Source organism: Myiozetetes cayanensis, unplaced genomic scaffold (genome assembly GCF_022539395.1).
Source record: "Myiozetetes cayanensis isolate MyiCay16 unplaced genomic scaffold, myiCay2020 scf2-11, whole genome shotgun sequence".
NCBI classification, from domain to species: Eukaryota; Metazoa; Chordata; class Aves; order Passeriformes; family Tyrannidae; genus Myiozetetes; species Myiozetetes cayanensis.
Window position 1 is genome coordinate 23062081 of NW_026087411.1, and position 18765 is coordinate 23080845.

Consider the following 18765-nt stretch of genomic DNA (forward strand, 5'->3'; position numbering starts at 1 on the left):
TAGGACATACAGAGTTCTGAAGTGCAGGCTTTTTCATCAAGCTTGCTTCTCAGTTTCAGTATTTCTTCCCATCCTGAATGAACTTCTGGTCTTTCTGGAACTACCGCCACTTAATGGATAACCTATAGCACAGGAAACTTCTCTGCAGTGCTCAAAACACCCTCCATCTGTATTATGGAGCTGTGGCTCCAAAGATGCCAGATGTGCAGGTGCAGATACAGATGCCAGGGTGCAGTACCCTCCTGCCATTAGAAGGACAATGTACACTGTACTTGTAGCCAAGTTACTTAATAAACAAAAAAACTCACCTCAAACCCAACTCACAGACCAACACATCTCAAGTGGTATTTGTACTAGAACGTTAGAGCAACCTTTAGGAGCAGACATGGGCACAGGCAGAATTTAAAGAGGTTTAACTGCTGGACTACAGTTAGATAATGCACTTTTAACTCATTACAGTCCAGGAACACAGATCTTGGTGCAGCTGAAGTCACACCATGTCCATACAGAACATAATTTAGCATTATGAAATAATTTTGGTTGGAAGATACCTATGTCACCTAGTTCAACCTCCTCCTCAAAACAGGACAAACAAAAATTATCCAGCATTAAACTTTCTCATATTCTTTTAGACTTACCAGGCATTCGTCTCTTTTTTTCTCTAAACGTGTTCTGTGTTTCCGTCCCAAACGCAAGATTTTCTTCCAGGTATAGTAGTATTCCACACATTGTGCAACTGTCTTAGACTTAACCTGTAGTTGAGTAATTATAGAATTAGTCCAATCTCAATTTTTTCTTTCATTCAACACTATTTGAATATATTCCAAGAGTCAGGCTTTATTACTCAAATGTTCAAAATGGAGGGAAAAAAAAAGGCAGTTTAACTATAACAGGAATGCTCTCGTAGAACAGCGGGTTTTTTTCAGTGAAATTTGTGTTGACTTTTTCAGCTTCAGTAGATTTCTCTGGGATTCTCTAGACTCCAGCCAGAAAATGACTCAGAATATACTTTTATAGCTCAAGTGTACAATACAACTGAGAAATCTAGGAATTAAGATTTGATTTGCATAAACCCACATGTTTTTCAACATTGGAGCTAAGAAGGAGGGTACTGTGCCCTGAAATGTATACACCTTGCCTTTTCTGCTTCGTGGCAGAACATGAAAATTAAGCCCAAACATGTTCTCTCTCTATTTACAGGTTTCAACCCTTTCTGGCACCAGGCTCCATGCCAGGGACTCGAGTACCTTGTAACAAACTGCCAGAGAACACCAAGATGATAATGGAGAACCATACTTATCCCACACGCAGAATGCCATGATTTGGACTTCAGGTGGGGAAACTTTTACATGTAATAACAAAAGGAACAGTTTTTATTTATTTGTAACTGTTTTTTACAGGTATTTATTGTGTAGGTATGTCCAATGAATAAACCCCTCTTGTAACCCCTGCTGACTCTACGCCTGCAATAAGCTTGTCTGACACTGGAGGGAAAACAAAGAGGAACAGAACACAGCAAAATTATAAAAAAAACCTCAACAATTGACAGAACAGAAATAACCTTACCATTTTCTGTACATATATGAAGTCTTTGCTGTAGGTGGACAATGCCTCTTTGAACAGCCTCCTTTCTTGATGTGTCCATTTGTCAGAACCTTAAAAAAAAAAATTAATTCATTATAAATGGTAAAAACTCCCCACCTTTATGTTGATGTAGCATCTGAAACAAAAACTGGGAAGCCTCAAGCAAATGCTACTCATAGCTGCTACCCAAATACAAGTATGGGTGTACTGACTCAGACCTCCAGTCCATCTAACCAGTATTCAGTCTCCTGCAGTAGTCACAGACGGTTGCCTAGGAAACAGTAAGATCAGGGCAAGCAAACACAACTCCTCTCCCTAATTTTTCTTAACCTCTGACCACTTTTGGTGCAGGGGATTTCCTGAGTCTAGTTTTTGCTTATTTAGTAACTACCCTTTTAAGTGCTGAGCCACTCTTCCTTTCAACTGATTAAAATTCTTGCACCCAAAACATCCTTTGCTGAGGAGTTTCACAGATATGTGGACCATCTGCATAAAGAGCCATCTCCTCTTTCTTTGTTTCCTGGCTCCCAGTAGCTTCACTGCATGACTCTTTGGTCTTCAGGAGGAGGATAAAATGAACCCAAACTCAACCATCATCTCCATGCTATTCAAGACTGCATGCTCTTTCTGTCACTCCCAAACCTTTGATCATTACTGGTGACCCTCTTTGAACCTTTCCAGTATTAAAACATTCCTTAAAGAGATGACAGTACCAGAAAGGCACACAGAAGTCCACATATGAGCAACCCACCAATTGTTACAGTGGAACCCTGTTCTCTATTCTCTTAATGTTTGACCCTTTTTTTAGATTTTGTAAAATACAGAGCTGATACTTTCTTAGAACTAGGATTATAATCCCACGCTGTCATTCTACTTGAGAAGTATCACCAGAGAACTCCTAATTTCCTGTGTAAAACTTGTATTACTTATTCCCATATATGCCACTTTACATTTGACTACACAGAAGTTCATCTATCGTTTTGTTCTCCAGACAATAACTCTTTCAAGATCCTTTTGCAACTCTTCACTTGCATGGCTTGAGGTAAGACACCTAAAACATGTGTGACGGTATGCAGAGATTGTAGCAATGTGCAATACGCAAAAAGTATTTCCTGATCATTTAATGGAAGCTGTATATAAAATTTCTAAATATTGTTATTCTGCGTTTGCTCCACCAGCCTAACTGCCCATGAAAATGTGAAATCCACATTTAAATTGAAATGAATTTATGCTTCCTCAGTATTAGTTAAACAGAAGGAATGCAGGATTGCTCTACTGCATCAAAGTGGTGTTCTGTTTGTTAAGAGTGGGCAGCATTACATATATTAAAGGAAGGATATGCAAGAAGCCATAATGTGGATGCCTTTGAAATTACTTACACTATGAGAAGACTCTACTTTAGCCTGAGAGTTTCTGAAACATCTATAACTAAAAATCCCTAATACTCCTGTCAACGTTACCATTCTCCATAGAAATGTTTGCCTCTGCACTGATTTCAATTAACTTGGACTTGACACCACACATGGTATTGAACTCTACAGGTTACTTATATCTATTAAAAATATATAGATTTTATTAACTACAAATGTTTTGCTTTTCAGCATCAGTTCCCAAGCTTAAAAGTTCAGAGCAGGTATCTCACTGCTCCTTTATATGCTGAAAACTACAAAATTAACTTTTCTGCAGCCTGTTTTCTTTAGGCTTTTTCAGTACTGGATATAAGCATGCATTAGTTATTTCCACAGAGATTTACACTTAAAGCTCTCTTAAGCATCAGAGAAAGGCACTGGCTTCAAGCCACAAGTTTAACTTATTCTATTATCATCCAAAGATCTTTCTGCTGACACACTGCCTTTCCATCCTTCCCACCCTGAACCAGTGTCATTCCTTTCTTACACAACTCGTCAGTCGTTTGCATTTACCCTCCCTTCGGGCAGGGGTAAATGCACTGATTCAGTCCAGGGGGCTACTCTATTATGCCAAAACGTAATTTTAGAAAGGGTAACACCACCAAAGGAGGATTTTAATTTTTTGTAGTGATGCTGCTCTCCTGCCTCTACCCCACCTTCCTAAAAAAACAGCACAATAAAAATAATAACATAGAATCACTTCCATGATCTAATTTTATTGGACACCTATGGAGGATTTGGGCCTTACAAACTTTCCCCAATAGCTGTGGTATTAGCAGAGACCCTTACAAGATTATGCAGGTTAATTGGAAGTAACCTAATTAATAGAATAAATCCTGTGTAGGAAAAGAAACAGAAGAAAAGCTGTTTTTAACTCTGGTTGCTGGGAAACCACTTTTGCTCTTGTTAGCTTGAGGGAGATATAAAGAACATGCATAGAGAGAGATCTGCAATGCAGCAAAAAAGAATTTTGGGCTTCAGAAAACAGATAAAATTTTTAAGCTGATCTTTATGTTTAGACATTTATTCTGTATTTTCTGTTACTTGCCATATTGGTTTTGCACTGATTAATTGGCAATAAATATTTTCTACTAATCTGTACCCTTTGGGCCCAACTTGTGGGTTTCAAGGGGGCCACACCTACACCTAGGCAGCCCCGCTAAGAGGTGGCTCAAATCCACTACATCCAGCATATGCTGGGTCTGATCCACACCCTACTGCAGTACCTACAAAAAGCTTCCAGACTGCTTGAAGTGCCTTATTTCAGAGACCATCTCTCCTGCAGTTCTCACTGCAGAGCTTCAGACCTGAGAAATTCCACTGTTCAGATGAGAACAATTCAAGTGTTTGCAACGGTGATTAGAAACACATTCTCTCTCTCTTCCCTAAAACACCATCCTGACAGATGGTCAAGTGTTAGGATGGAGAGATTAGGGTGTTCATCCAAGCAGCCCTGGGTCAGCATAGCCAGCTCTCTGGGCACACAACAGAAAATCCTCAAGTTTTACAGCTTGCTTTCCTCACAAGTCAACAGGTTCCCAAGGTGAGCTATTTGTTTGTACCCTCATTTGAGGGCAATACTAGGGATGAGTTCAGATATTTACTGTTTGTGGTATCAATAATTCTCATGAGTCAGTGCCATGCTCTGTTTCAGTATATTCCACCTTTAAATGTGGTAGGCCCAAGATCTGTGATTTCTGAGTATGGAGCAGAAAACGTAAGTCAACCCAAACAAATATCACTTGAAGTTACATTAAAGCTATTCATGCACTAGATTGTGAGAAAATTCCCAAATGCCTCGAGTGGCTGATTACCGGCAAATAAACTATTATTCAAGAGCTGCTGCATGGTGCTTGAGTGATGCTGTCATATAAGTTGCAATTACATGCAAGAGCATTAGAAAGTAATGCTCTGTCTTGTTATTTTATGGTTCTTAAATCCAGACTGGTGACATTTTGTTTCATGCTGTGGGAAGTACAATCGAACTTTCTTTCCTGCTTAAGAAATGGTGATATGCTGGTGTCCACAGGTTTCAGTGCTAGTTAACAAGGATTAGTAACATCTCATGTTAAAGATTTAAAAAATCAAGCCTCTCCTGGCTCCTCCCCGAATCCCAGTAAAACACTTTCTGAAACTACTGTGAAGTTGTTTCAGTAAAGGCTGTTGCTCCTGTGCCACACAGGCAGAAATTTCTTATCTGCTTTGCTAATTAGATTGTTCACTGAGGAAGAGGTTGCTGGGATATCTCCTCATCTTCCTGCTCTCATGCTCTGAACTGACTCACACGTATGATTTAGTATCATCTCTTCAGTCAAGACATCCTGGTCAAAGTTCCTGGTTGATGTTCTCCATCCACCCACATGTCCACCCTTTTGACTGCAACAGAGCTGTTATCAAAGGCACTGGGCATCTCTCTCAGACAAAACTCTAAACCTGGTGTTCACATTTACTCATTATCATTATGAGCTGCCATCAGACATGTTCCTGTTCTTGTTCTCAGGACAGGGGGTAAGGATTTGCTTTAAAAAAGATCTCCTGTTACTTGAGAGCCTTTCCTGTGGGCTGCTACAGCCAGGAAGTAGGTTGTTTCTATAATTATGTCGCACAATGACTGTAACTGGAAATGAGTATATGAACTTGACACTGTGATTGACTGACCACCAGAAGACAAACCAGAAGGTTTGTTTCCCATTGAGCCTAAACTGGAGATCATAGAATCATAGAACCAGCCGGATTGGAAAAGACCTCTGAGATCATCAAGTTGAACCCCTGATACACTACACTACCACTGAGGTTTACTAGACTATGGCACTCAGTGCCACATCCAGTCTCATCTTCAAAACCTCCAGAGAAAGAGAATCCACCACTTCCCCAGGCAGCCCATTCCAATGCCTGATTACCCTCTCTGTAAACAATTTCTTCCTAATATTCAGCCTAAACCTCCCCAGGCAGAACTTAAGACCATGCCCTCTTGTCTTACTGACAGTTGCCTGGGAGAAGAGACCAACCCCCACCTGGCTACAACCTCCTTTCAGGAAGTTGTAGAGAGTGATGAGGTCTCCCCTGAAGAAGTCTTTACTGTCTTAGGTAAAACCCTATTCTGTGTTTAAGCAATGGTTAGTCACTTCAAAGCATTAGGGGGTAACAGAGAGGGCTACAGAGGAGAGACATTTGCCATCTGTGTTCAGGTGACATGACTCAAGTCGCATGGCTTAACATCACGTGTATTTCACAGGGGGCACTTCTGCTTCATCACCCCAATGCAGCTCTTGCTATGTCTGTGAAAGAAGTCACCAACCTGGACTTATTTTGATTAGACCCACACAAAGAGAGGCTCTGTAAACAGCACTAAGACAGTAGTACGAGTTACACCACTGCCTCTTTGCAAGGATGCTCGTGATTATCATATTCATTGATTGTGCACCATCACCTCAGAGAAGGCAGGCAGATGATGGAAGATGTTTACATTCCAAACAATTTAGACCTTACTGATAGTAAATTACAAATTACAAATAGCAGCAGTTTTAAAACAAGATCACATGTCAGTTTAAGAGAAAAAGAATCACTTGAGGCAGTTTTAAATCCATAGAATTTTACACAGTAACACAGATGCAAATTTTCCGCGTATTTTCAGTCATGTAAAAAACTGCTAAACTTGTAACAAAAGGCTCTGGAAAAGCCCCTCGACACTGTCCACATCACCTCTCCATGAGATGCTGCCATCCCTGCAGCAGACAGCAGAGAGTGCAGTGTGATCCCATGCTCCAGCCTGGGGTGCCAGGCTTGGACTCTATATACCAGTAGACAGAGAGATCACAAGGAAACCTACCAGCGTAGTGGTAATTTGCCAAAGGATGACACTTCAATCTCACTGGCTTTAGCAACAGCAGCTTTTCAAGAGTAACCTAAATGAAAAAGCAAGGAGAAACAGAATTAGCAAATGCAATCAGCTGCTGCATAAAACTGCATTTAGAAGACTATTTTGTACGAGGATACGAATTAATTTTCTCTCTTTTCTCTTTTCTGTCATACAAAATCACATCAAATTACTCAAGGCCCATTAACACTGTACCTCACAAAAGAGCACCTAATGCACACCTGCCCTGCCTTAATTAGCAGAAAACTGGCTACTGCTTACCAACTTCCAGCTCCTCCCTGTCTTCTACGTGCCACATACAAATAGTTTATTGTGTTTGACTTGATAATGTTAATTGACACTAATATTTAATGGCTGGTTTGACAGCATTAATATAGCATGAAGTCTTTTAGAATACCTGTTTAGGTCAACATCCATCAGGAATGACAGCAAGTATAGCCAATCCTCCTTCAGAGCAGAAAAACAGATGATTTGTGGATCTCTAAAATTTTTCCCCTGACAATTCAAACTCCCTGTAAAGCAAATTCCATATCCTGACAGTAAGTTCAGTCACCTGACTCAGACCGCTCAGATACAGCTAACAGAGCCTAAGGAAACTGGGACACAAGCTAAAACTCACTGTATTAGACAATACTGTGAGATCATTCCAGCCCTGTGTTCTGCTGCATTTTGTTTTAAATTGGCTTTCCAGGAATCGGTGCAAGGGCCTTGTCTTTCTCAACATTGGGCAAAATGGATGTTTTGCCCTAGTTAATAACATTCCCATCACTAAACTAATGCAAATATTTGAAATGCATTATTTATATAAGAACTGTGTGCAATTACCTCACAGTTCTGAACAAATAAGTAGATGTGACTGCTGCTACAAAAAAGGGTTTTTATAAGGGCTAGAGGAGGACTAAGCTCTCTGTGACCAAGTATAAAGCCTGTGAAATATCAGGGCTGGAACAAGCGCTGGGAGGCATTCAAAGCTCCAAGGCTATAAACTAAGTAATCTTATCTATATGAAATATACAGTAAGCCTTCAGAGAGGCACTGCTTTGAAATTTAAATTTATTAGAGAATAAAGTGAAAAGTCATTCCCCAAAAATGTTACAGGATGTTTAAAGCATCACTGCAAATCAATCAGAAATCTTTTTTTATACAACCATATCTAAATCCATTTAATAAAGCATGCTAATTTATCTGCAGAAGAGGATCATATCTCCCCTTTCAGCTTCTTATCTTACCATAATATCTCCTTTCGCTTCAAAGAGAGAGTGCAAAGCGTATTCTGAGTTAGTTCCTCCACCAGGTAACACACTGGAACAGCTCATATTTAAAAGGTCTTCCACTGTCAGAAATAAGTCAACATTTTACTGCTGATACAGTAGCCTATCAGTCAAACATCCAGAGCCAAAGATTCTGTTATGCCATTCAAAGACAACGCAGTTCAGGGCAGCAGCTTCTTCCATACTCTCTCTCCCCAGCATCTCATCTTGTTTTAGGATAAATCACTGAGGAGAGGATGTAATGCGATTTGCAGAGCGCATCCTTGGGATGGGACAAACTACTACAGAGCCAGAGATCTGCCTGTGACACACTGACTTGCACATGCCAGTGATGTTGCTGTGCCAACAAGGCTCCAGCCAGGGCAGAGAAACAGAAATTAACTGTGCTGGAAGCAAGAAAAAACTGTTCAGGACAGGTAGAATCCACCAACCCTGTCACATTTCCTCTCAACTATGGTCACAGGACAGGCCCAGGGGCCATCAGCTGCCTCTGATCTGTGACCTCTGCCCTTACCAGGCAGTTCAGTACCCAACTTTCCAGCAATGATCTTTCCCCCTTGGCTGCCAGAAAGCAGTTCATTCAGACTTCACTTTAAATGCCACTGTATAACGCTATTACTCTGAAGCTGTAACATGTAGTTCTGGTCTCTTCCTCTGCATTCTCAGTAATTAATATCCTCCTGAACGTTTTGTACAATCACATATGAGAAATCGATGTGTATTTCTTCAACAGGCACAGGCTGACATAGGAACTTCTAAACCGGCAAATTATCATACCTCTTTGTTGGAAGACTTTGTTCTCCAGTTCTGGCCACGGTTTCCAGACCAAAGTAGCCTTGTGCACGTCTTTCTCCATTAGCAATCTGTCCTGCAGCTCAGGAATATCAGCCTGGAACCTGGACCCGATATTGATTCGCCTGTAAAGATGAATAAATACATAAATATTCAACCACACGAGGTGCAGAAAAAACAGAATTCACACTGGTGTTCACTTTATTTCCAACAAAACTTTTATTGCACTCAAGTGGCAGGAAATTGTGTCAGATTGCTTTACACAATGCTTTACTCCCAGTGGAGTAAGTATTTTGAATACCAGAGAGAACTGATCTCTTGGGGGAAAACAAAAATTTCAATATGCAATTTAAACTATACTGAGACATCATACCTTAGGGACAACCCAAGCTATCTTATATGCATGATTAGCAAAGAGGCTAGATGTCAGAAACAGCAACGTTCTGTTCCATAGAGAATGGTACTCTTCAGCAGAGAGCAGAAAGAGCCATTACTACTGAGGGACAATCCTGTTTGCAGTTTGCCTGGGGAACCTACCATGTAACACCTCTCTAAAGTTCCACCATAGATACAAAAATACATGTTAAAAACTCAGAGTACTGGATCAGCACATTTTCCTCACAGCCCTCTTCCCAGCCATCACTGTTGTTTCATTTACAATGGCTGCCACCAAGCCTCTCCTAGCATTTTTGAGCCATGACACCTAATTCTCCCACAGCCACTTCACTCCAAATGTCCTCAGCCACTATCCACAGAAAACTTCAATGCCTCCAGCCCAACACTGATTTCAGGCAGTTGAACACTACCTGCCCAGCTCAAAACACTTCAGGCCACGTCCTTTAGGTTGGAGATAGTCTATAAGAGCAGTGACAAAAAATATTGTTTTTCTTACGGTTCAACAGTCTGTTCTCCATGCCCAGGCGTCACTGGAATGACACTTCCATCAATACTATCTGAAACAGAGATTGGAGTTTGAGTATTGCTGTAGATGCACCACCTCCAGGGCTGCACTGACACCTCCCTATTAACATTACTCCAGTTTATGATGCAAAAATGACCCTTTAGTGATATTTAGACAGAAACTGTCTAAATTGTTCTAGGTAACAGAAATGTCCAAACTTGCAGAGGTTTCTACTGCCCTGATCATGGCTGATTAGACACCTTTTCTTGTGAAGCACTGAATAAATACTTAAGGTAAACCCCATGCCTCAAACCAAGTCTTTTCCTCCACTTCAGAAGGCCCAGATGTAATGAGACGCATGGTGGTCCTTTCTCGAGGCAGACCACACGGAAAGATCACAGCCTTACTCACTGATTAGGCTCCTCTACTCATTTTATGCCTCAACAGTGCCTCTGGCAAAACTGGACTTTTCCTGTGATTTAGCAGAAGTGGCCATGCTTGTGAGCACACATAAAAATCATCCATGTGGTAACAAAGGAAGACAGGACAGTGGCATTTCCTTTGTACTGCCGCTCTGTAAATGTAATACTTACTAGATCGACACAGGAGCACCCGCGGAGTAGGTGTCAGTGGAGTAAGTGGCAGCTGAGTATGTGAGGTGCTATGAGATGAAGTGATAACACTGCTGAAGAGACCAGACCCTTGCCGAACTGGACTAAGCATCGGTGGCGGAGTGTAGGGGGGGAGCTCATGTGTCCGGTCTAGCAGATGATCTCCCAGAACACGGGGAGAGCGAAGCTGACTCTGGTACAGAGTGGCACCGGAGTGGGACATGCTGAGGTTGAAAGAAGGAGGAGGTATGAAGAGAGGTTCCGGTCTGTGCCGATACTTCTTCTTATCCTGCAATGGTTTGAAGTTTTCTTCCAATTTTACAGCACTTGGATGAGGTTTTTTGCTAGTTTCCTAAATGAAAACATGTAAAACCTTAGTATTTAGGCATGCTTAAATGTGGTTTGCACACAATCCCCTACAGATCTGGGCAATGGCCACGGAAGAGCTGTAACCAGCACGCAGTTATTCAGGCACCACCATAATAACCCTTGCCAGTACAGTATCTGTAGATATCTATACAGAAACCTCAGGGGAGTGAGAAAAACCAGGACAAATTAACCTTCACCTCCGTCAGAGAGCCCTCTGGGTCAAGGCAGGGCTGAGCCACAGTGACAGACATAGAGAGGCTGCTGCCAGCTTTTGAAAGTGCTGGGAACGTCTCTCCCAGACCACAAGTCTCCCACACCCTTCTTCAACTCCACCCAGGCACCCTGGGCACTTCTATTTGCACTGAGCACACACACAGGCTGTTGGGAGATACCTCATGTGAGTCACAGTTTATTAGAAACTTTATATGAGAGCTTTTTCAATGCATGCATTTAGTTTGACCAGGAAGGACACATGAGCTCAGTGAAATTACTGCAGTACTCAGCAGCAGGAAAGGAAGAAAAATGTAATAAATTCAAATTCTTTGCCTCTTATCACTACATTCCCATCGGCTTGATTACAGTCCAGCTGCAACAAATCTTGAACTTAACTCTCTCCTTTTTCCTTGGAGAAAAAAAAGGGTAGGAGATGACCATTTGGGAAATTCACACACTGTAACATGCCCGGACTTCTAGAATTTGAATGTTAAAAATCATTTAATAACATTTACAGTACACAGAAGCAGAAGGCACAGAATTTGTGCAAACCTGAAATCTGGATTTCTGTGGGGTGGGGGTGAGGTGGGAAGAAAGAGGTTCTCAGCTCTAAGAACATGGTAGATGAACACAGAATTAAATGTATCGCTTTTAGGTGTTCAGACTCTAAGTCATCTTTAGGATAAATCTGGGAAGCAGAAGAAAATTTTTGACTGATGGGGTTACTCCAGAATGTCTGCATCATCTGGTAAATTCGACTACTGCATGAAGCAAATTACTACAATGTATGTTTTAACGACATACATCTTTACACCATGGGTGGTTCTTCTGAATCACATTCACCCAATAAAAATCATGTTATACAAGCATTAGCACTGTCACCCTTTATCCCTTATGTTAATAAGTTCCAGCTTGAGGAAATGTTTTTGATTACAGAGGTCCTGTCCTCTCTGTTAGATCATGGCTGTATCCTCTCCAACAGCTGTTGACATTTTTTCTCTGTAATTGTAAATGTAAAAAATTAAGTTTTGGAAGAGTTTTGCTTTTGCATGGAAGAAAATGCAGCTTTACAGAGAATTTTTTTGATAACAGACAGTGAAAGTTACCTGCAAGGAGAGATATAGTCCATCAAGATGGTGAATATTTAGTGTTCAAAAAGAGAAAAGGGGAAAAAATCCAAACAACCCAAAACCTAATAAAGAGACCCAGAGAGCCAAATCCAAGTCTTTGATTCAGGGCTCATTTGGTACTCCTTTCTCACTAGGGTAAATCAAACCAGCCAACCAAGACATCATCTTAGAAGTCTTAAACACCTCCATTGCCTCCACTGCTTCACCTACAGTATACCTTAACCTCAGTGGGGCTATGCCACCACTGCTTTCAGAAAAGATCACACTGAACAGTGAAGGAGACAGTGGCGTCCACGGGCTCTTGATTAAGAATCACCCCGATACTTTTCTGAAGCTCGAGGAACTGCTTCGTATTATCCAAGACAGAATGCATCCTTGTGGGTCCTGCTGCCAACACCTTGATAGATCCACTCTGGGTAGATCTTGGTGGACCCCCATTCACTGCTAGTTTCAGCTCACCATCCTATAGCCTTGCTGAATATTTAGTTCCTTTCTGCTGTTTGATTTTATTGACTCCATGAACTTTGTGGGAGCTTTTTTGGACAGTTCAAAGCACAGTATAAATAAATGCAAGACAGCTTCAGTTCTTTGCTATTAGAAAAAAAACCCCTCTCCAATGGCACAAAATCTTTTTACAGAAGAAGAGGGAAACTTTTGATCTTTTGATCTTTCAATGTTTCCAATGCTACTACTTATATAAAAGATAGGGTCCAGAGAGGAAACTGCATGAGTTTCGTTTGCTTGGGCAATAACAAAGATCACAAGGATCATTTTGAGGGAATGAATGCGCATTTAGCCAAACACTGGCAGATTTAATCACAGTCACTTTACATACACTGCAGAAATACACAAGCCCAAGCCACCTACTCTGCTGTCTCTAGAGAAGATCTCCCACTCAGAGCTCAAGGATTCAGAAAAAACTGTCCCTATTCTTTAGAGGAACCAGAAATAGAAATGAAAAATTGTACTGCTGAGTTACTAAGTATTGTGAAATGCTGGCTTTCCCAGTGAAGTAGAAGTTTGTGTTTAAAACCTCTGTCTGAAAGGAAGAGAGAAAAGATTTTATATACATTTAAAAGTAGTGTGAATGTCTGAGTGAAAGGTTGTGGGGGAGTGATAAATAAAAATAAGTATTTTAAGGAGTCACCTATGATGGTATATGCTGTCCCCTTGTTTGGTCATCAGCCTCGTATGGAGCAGGAAAAGAAAAAATATCACACGAGTATTTCTCTGTATGGTACAGATAATACCATACAGTACTTATACTCTCCAATAATCCCTTATATCATGTCTGCCAACATGGATTTGAAGGAACAAGCAGAATCTATTCCTACACTGGAACATGAAATAAATACTGCTTTCTCCAGGACTCTTTCAGGAAAACAATAAAGAGCATTTTCACATCTCATTCAAGTACCCATCAATTCCTTGAGCTGCCTGACAATTTCAGTTTTATGAGCGAAATATAAGCACTAAGCATAGCTATTTTTTCTGTATCAGAACTCCCAGTGATTAACCCTTAGAGCTGATGCATGCAGAGAGAAAGGGAAAAACTACTTCACTGCAAAACTCCAAGTCCACAAGCTTCATATTGGCTTAGAGCACCCACTCTTAAGCACTGCACTATCTTCAGCTGAAATGAGCAGCACACATATCTGACTTTAGAGAACAGGAGGAAATAAAACTGCTGAATTTAAGCAATAACATAACAATGAAGCAGTCTGAAAAGGAAAAAACAAAACCAGTAAAAAAGATAGTAAATCCCTTTGTTCTAGTGGGATAAAATCGAATTACTTATTTTCAACTGAGATCTCGATTCCTCAGCAAAGGGAAAATAAGTATTTCCAAATGACGGAGGAAGAAATGCCGTGATGCTACAAGACTTTTTTTTGTTCATTAGGAATCATAAAGATTCCAGAAAATATTTTAAAACATGTATGTTTTAGAAAATAGCAGCACTACAAGCAAAGGGATTTAACAAGCACAGGACAGTTAGTGGCAAGAAACACAGCACTCACAGAGGATGAGCAGGGGTTGGCCACTTTTGGACTGCATGGTGGAGAGTAAGTCATCTTCACGAGAACGGGCATCTCGTCATCTGACACAGAGTTGGCAGGCTTGTCTGTGACTGTGGCAGCGCTGGCAGAGGGCTGCGTGCTGGGCTCAGGTGACAGAAGCTTTACAGGGACAGACACTGGCATGACGATGGGTGCGAGGCTTTCCACCTCTTTAGGCAGCGGCTGCTGTGGTGGTTTCTCTCCTTCATCCTGTACAGACAATTAAAGGCTTTCAGCCCGAGTGAGGGAGTGCTGCTTCTGGATTGATACACTACCCAATGTATGCACCGTGGCTGGAAAGAAGTGGCCAGGGTTACAAAACACACACCAGCATTCCTTCTTGGGACTCTTTATTTGCCTTCAACGAAGTTGACAGCTTTGGTGACAAATAATCACCTGAAACATCTTTACAAGGTAACTTGCAGGAGGGCAGATAAACACATCTCTTTTTATCACTACAAACACAGAATTCTCCATTACCCACCTAAAAGCAAAGACACAAACTGTGTAACTTTGGTAGATTTTTGCCTTCCTATGGTGTTCCTTGTTAGGACAGAATTTCTAAAGTATCAGGATAGAGAACGACTAACTGACAGGGCAAATTATTTTTATGCGGAATAACTCAAACACATTTTTGGTTTGGCATTTGTTGATACCCACAGAACTAAAACACTTTGGAAAAAAGCTGTCAAAGATTCAAAAATTCTGCTCCTTCAGTTAAAGCCTGGGAAGGCTTCCAATAAATATCCCTTAGTCATCCAAGTAGTTCAAATAAAAATAAGGAAGACTTGATGTTCCTGGTATTTCTAATATAATAAACAAACATGAGGGGGAAAAAAATTATACACTCCTGACATGACTTTGTAGGGTGTTTCTGTAATGTGCTGAGAAACAGAGAAGGACAAACACTGATCTGTCCCCCACCACTGCCTCTGAGTTTAAAACAAGACTTCTGGCCTACAAACTAACAGAATTATGTGCATTTCTACTTACACGGGGTATGACATAACAAAACAGCGCTGAGAAGAACAAGTTTTGACAGCAAAGCAAAGCATGGCAAAGCAAGCAAACACAAAAGGAGAGCGCCAAATACTGACGTAAAATGGAATGATACCTGTTTGAAGTTAGGAGATGCTCTTACTCCTCCGTGTGACCTCATGTGACCATTTAGAGCAGGCAAACTCTTAAACTCCTTCAAGCATATTGAACACATTAGCTTGTTCTTCACATCAGCTCTCTCAGGAAATGTTTCTCTGTTCTGGCCACTATATTTGTTTTCATTTTTTTCAAGCATGGAGCAGAAGAGAAAAAATTAGTTTGGCATGTTTCCTTTGTTGCAGAGGAAGCTTTTTTAGTCAAGGAACTTAGTAAAATTTTACAGCTAGATGGTTATGAAGTCATAGTTAAGCATGTGGTGACTGCTGTGGAATACGTGGCAAATAACCTAGATGAGCTGCTCCCAAGATGGGGAGAAGGGAAGTTTTGAGTAGGACATGCTCATCAAAATGTGGGGTCTCAATACAGAAAAGTCTGAGAACCCATGAGATGTATCATGATAGGCCTACATTTCCCCCCTCATGACACCAATTAACAAGTACTTGGATGTAATGCCTCTAACTTATTGTCAACCTCAACCTTCAGAGGTGAGACCTTAAGAAAAAAGAGGATCTCTGCTGCCAAAAGTTACAAATCCTAACCACACACCATTCTTTCATTTATAAATGCAACACAGAGTGAACTGCTCCCCTGCTTTTGGTTTTAATTTGGTTCCCTTCCCACCCACCCCTTTTTTTTTTTTTAAAGACAAAGCATTTATTTGATTTTATTGTGGAGGGGGAATGCTGGAAATCACACAAACTTAAAGTCACAAACCACAAAACTAAAGATGTTTCTAGAAGAGCAACAAATATTACCTACCCAGACTGCATTCTTTTCCCTCTAAACTGCAGAACTTTGCATTTCTCATATTTAAATTAAAAAGACACAAAAAAATCTTAAAAATACCTTTGTTCTGGGGACAGCTGCTGCAGTCTGCCTTCTGACAGATGCACCTGCTATCAAACGAGGAGAAAGGAAAAGAAGGGAAAAAGGAGAAAATAATTTTTCAGGAAATATTAATGCGTAAATGAAGACCCTTACAGCATAAAGTTTGCATTTTGTGTATGATTTTACTGATATTAAAAGCCTCTGAACTGACAGCCTGACATCAAATCAGTGCCCCTGTGAGCATAGCTAGTTCAAGTTTTCTTCCATTCACCTGTTGTTTGAAGCCTTTGTTCTGACCCAGAAGCACTACTTTAGGAAACAAGTAGCTGACTAAGTGCTCCTGAACAACTGAGCTTGCAGGTGTTGAAAAAATCAGCAAGAATGCTTCGTTGTCACTGGGTCCCTCCTCCCCAGAAACCAAGGCAGACCTTCCCAAAGCCTCTCAGAAGGAAGGCAGCAGCGCCACAGCAGTAGTTCTGTGCTGCTGCCAGCCTGGCCCAAAGCCAACCCAGAGATATAGACAGAAGCTTGTTAATGCAATTCCCCAAAACATCCCAGAGATGCCCACCACTCACATCCTAACCTTCTGACTCTCCTGAAGAGAGTTTAATTTCCACACCTTGCTACTCTTCTGCAAACAAGTTTGGCTGAGCATGGATCTAAAATACTACTTACCTGAGGCCATGTGGCAGTGGGAGAGTCTTGCTGAGAGCTTTTGTTGTTCAGATGAACTCCCGAGGGTGGCAAAAGTGTTCGATGAGGGATGGCATTACCTACAGAATTTACCTCCTGCCGTGCAGGATCCTCTGTGGTCTCTGGTGGAGTGAGGCCAACATGGGAGTTCAGAGATGGCACTCTGCTCTTGCTCTGGTATTGCTTCTGCTGATCTTGCTGCTGCTGCAGTAAACTCTGTGGGTACAAGTGCCTGTACTGTTCATGGGGATCTTGGAAGCAATACTGAGGCACTGCTCCCAACTGGATAAGCTGTACAGGATGACTGGGATCCTGAGAGTACTGGTGTGGTTCATGCATAGTCTTTGGATCGGGTTCCCTGTGATACGGAGGAAGTGGCAATTGCATCTGCTGCTGCTGTTGCTGTAACTGCTGCATGACAGGTTGTGTTTGGTAATACTGAGCGATCTGCACTGGACACTGCCGCTGCTGCCGAGCTGGCTGCTGCTGCTGCATCTCCTGCATCGAGAGCCGCTGGTGCCCCTGCTGTGGCTGAGCGTAGTACTGAGGCTGCTGCAGGTGCTGCATCTGCTGCGGTAAGAGCTGCTGGGACTGCATCTGCGGAACGTGCGTCTGTCCCTGCTGGAACGCAGAATGCATCTGCATTTGTGATAAGTGCTGCTGGTAGTCGTAGTACAACTGTTGATGCTGCATGACTTGCATTTGTTGCTTTTGCTGTGTGCTTGCAAAATTCTGTTGTGTTTGCTGTGGCACTGGTTGATATCTTTGTACAGTGGAAGTTACAGGCTGTTGCTCAACTGCTGGCTTCTGGGACAGCAGCTGCCTGAGCGCACTGTCACCAGAATTATCCACCATCGGAGACTCGGTGTGCAAAACCTGAGCCATGTTGTTGACTTGAATTCTTAGATTTTGGTTAGCAAATACTTGTGTAAAGGAGTCCAATTTATGCAGGACCCCACTGGTAATTTTTTGCGACCGGTTTTCACTGGGTTGAGAGTAAGAGTATTGGTATCCATCATGGGAGTCCCCCTGCCCGAGGGGGCTCCACACTGCGCTTTGATTATTCAAACTGTTCCTTGCTGGGACATGGTTTCCTGAGCCAGAATGTGTCCAGCTGGTTTGTCTAGATGTATGCATTGAACCAAGGCTTTTTGAACCTACAGGCAAAGCTATACTGTCCCTTGAATCTTGGGGAAACTGAGGGGAGAGGGGGGATGCCTGGGGAGCATCCATAACAGACGTCCCATAGCTATGATTTAGAGAGGAAAGGGAGTTCATTTGGTGTTGTTCGTAGTACAAGTTCTCATTGTTGTTGGCAGTATGGTTGGTTTTATACAATTGCTGGTCCCCCATTTTTGGTCACTTCTGTTCCAAACTTACAGGCACGCAAACCATTGAAATCTCTATGAACCCTGAGATAGCTGAGTGAGGGGAAGGGAGGGGAGGGGAGAACAAGCTAGAATTACTTATAATTCAGCATGTCCATGTGCATCACAAGGACTAAAATCTCCTCCAGTCTGTCAGTAATTCCAATCTCAGACTCGACGTTGCTTCACATCTTCAATAAATGGACCACAGCACAAATCCTACACAGATCAGTAAGTTCAGTGTACCAAGCACCTGTGGAGTAAGTGAAAGACAAGGTAAATGCTGGATCTCTGCATAAACTGTTATTGTTATTGCCTCAGAGGAAACTCTAAAATCTTCTAGTTTGAAATCCTTAATCAGATGCAAAATTGTAACAGCTGGGCTGTTTCAGAGCAGTTAAGATTTCTTCATCTCATCCCATTATCTGGCCTCTTCCCTAGTGCTCCGATAAAATCATTCTGCCAAACCAATAAAAGCTTATTCTTCAAAACTGTCTTTTCCCCT

The 18765-nt window shown here is 41.6% G+C and overlaps 1 protein-coding gene across 7 annotated transcripts in view; it reads right to left on the reverse strand.

Moving 5' to 3' along the window:
• The window catches only part of TRERF1 (transcriptional regulating factor 1), a 100040-nt gene that overhangs the window by 2315 nt on the left and 78960 nt on the right, over nt 1-18765 (reverse strand). For 4 of the 7 annotated variants that reach the window (XM_050315684.1, XM_050315686.1, XM_050315685.1 and 1 more), the window contains exons 4-14: nt 16876-18513; nt 16219-16268; nt 15329-15479; nt 14176-14424; nt 10428-10797; nt 9826-9886; nt 8919-9058; nt 8100-8203; nt 6823-6898; nt 1567-1655; nt 639-752 (exon numbers count right to left, since the gene is read on the reverse strand). In XM_050315684.1, the coding sequence (XP_050171641.1) occupies nt 639-752; nt 1567-1655; nt 6823-6898; nt 8100-8203; nt 8919-9058; nt 9826-9886; nt 10428-10797; nt 14176-14424; nt 15329-15479; nt 16219-16268; nt 16876-18246 (2775 nt within the window). In that variant the 5' untranslated portion in view covers nt 18247-18513. The remainder of the gene's footprint in view (nt 1-638; nt 753-1566; nt 1656-6822; nt 6899-8099; nt 8204-8918; nt 9059-9825; nt 9887-10427; nt 10798-14175; nt 14425-15328; nt 15480-16218; nt 16269-16875; nt 18514-18765) is intronic. The other 3 variants (XM_050315688.1, XM_050315690.1, XM_050315689.1) reach the window with 3 other exon arrangements.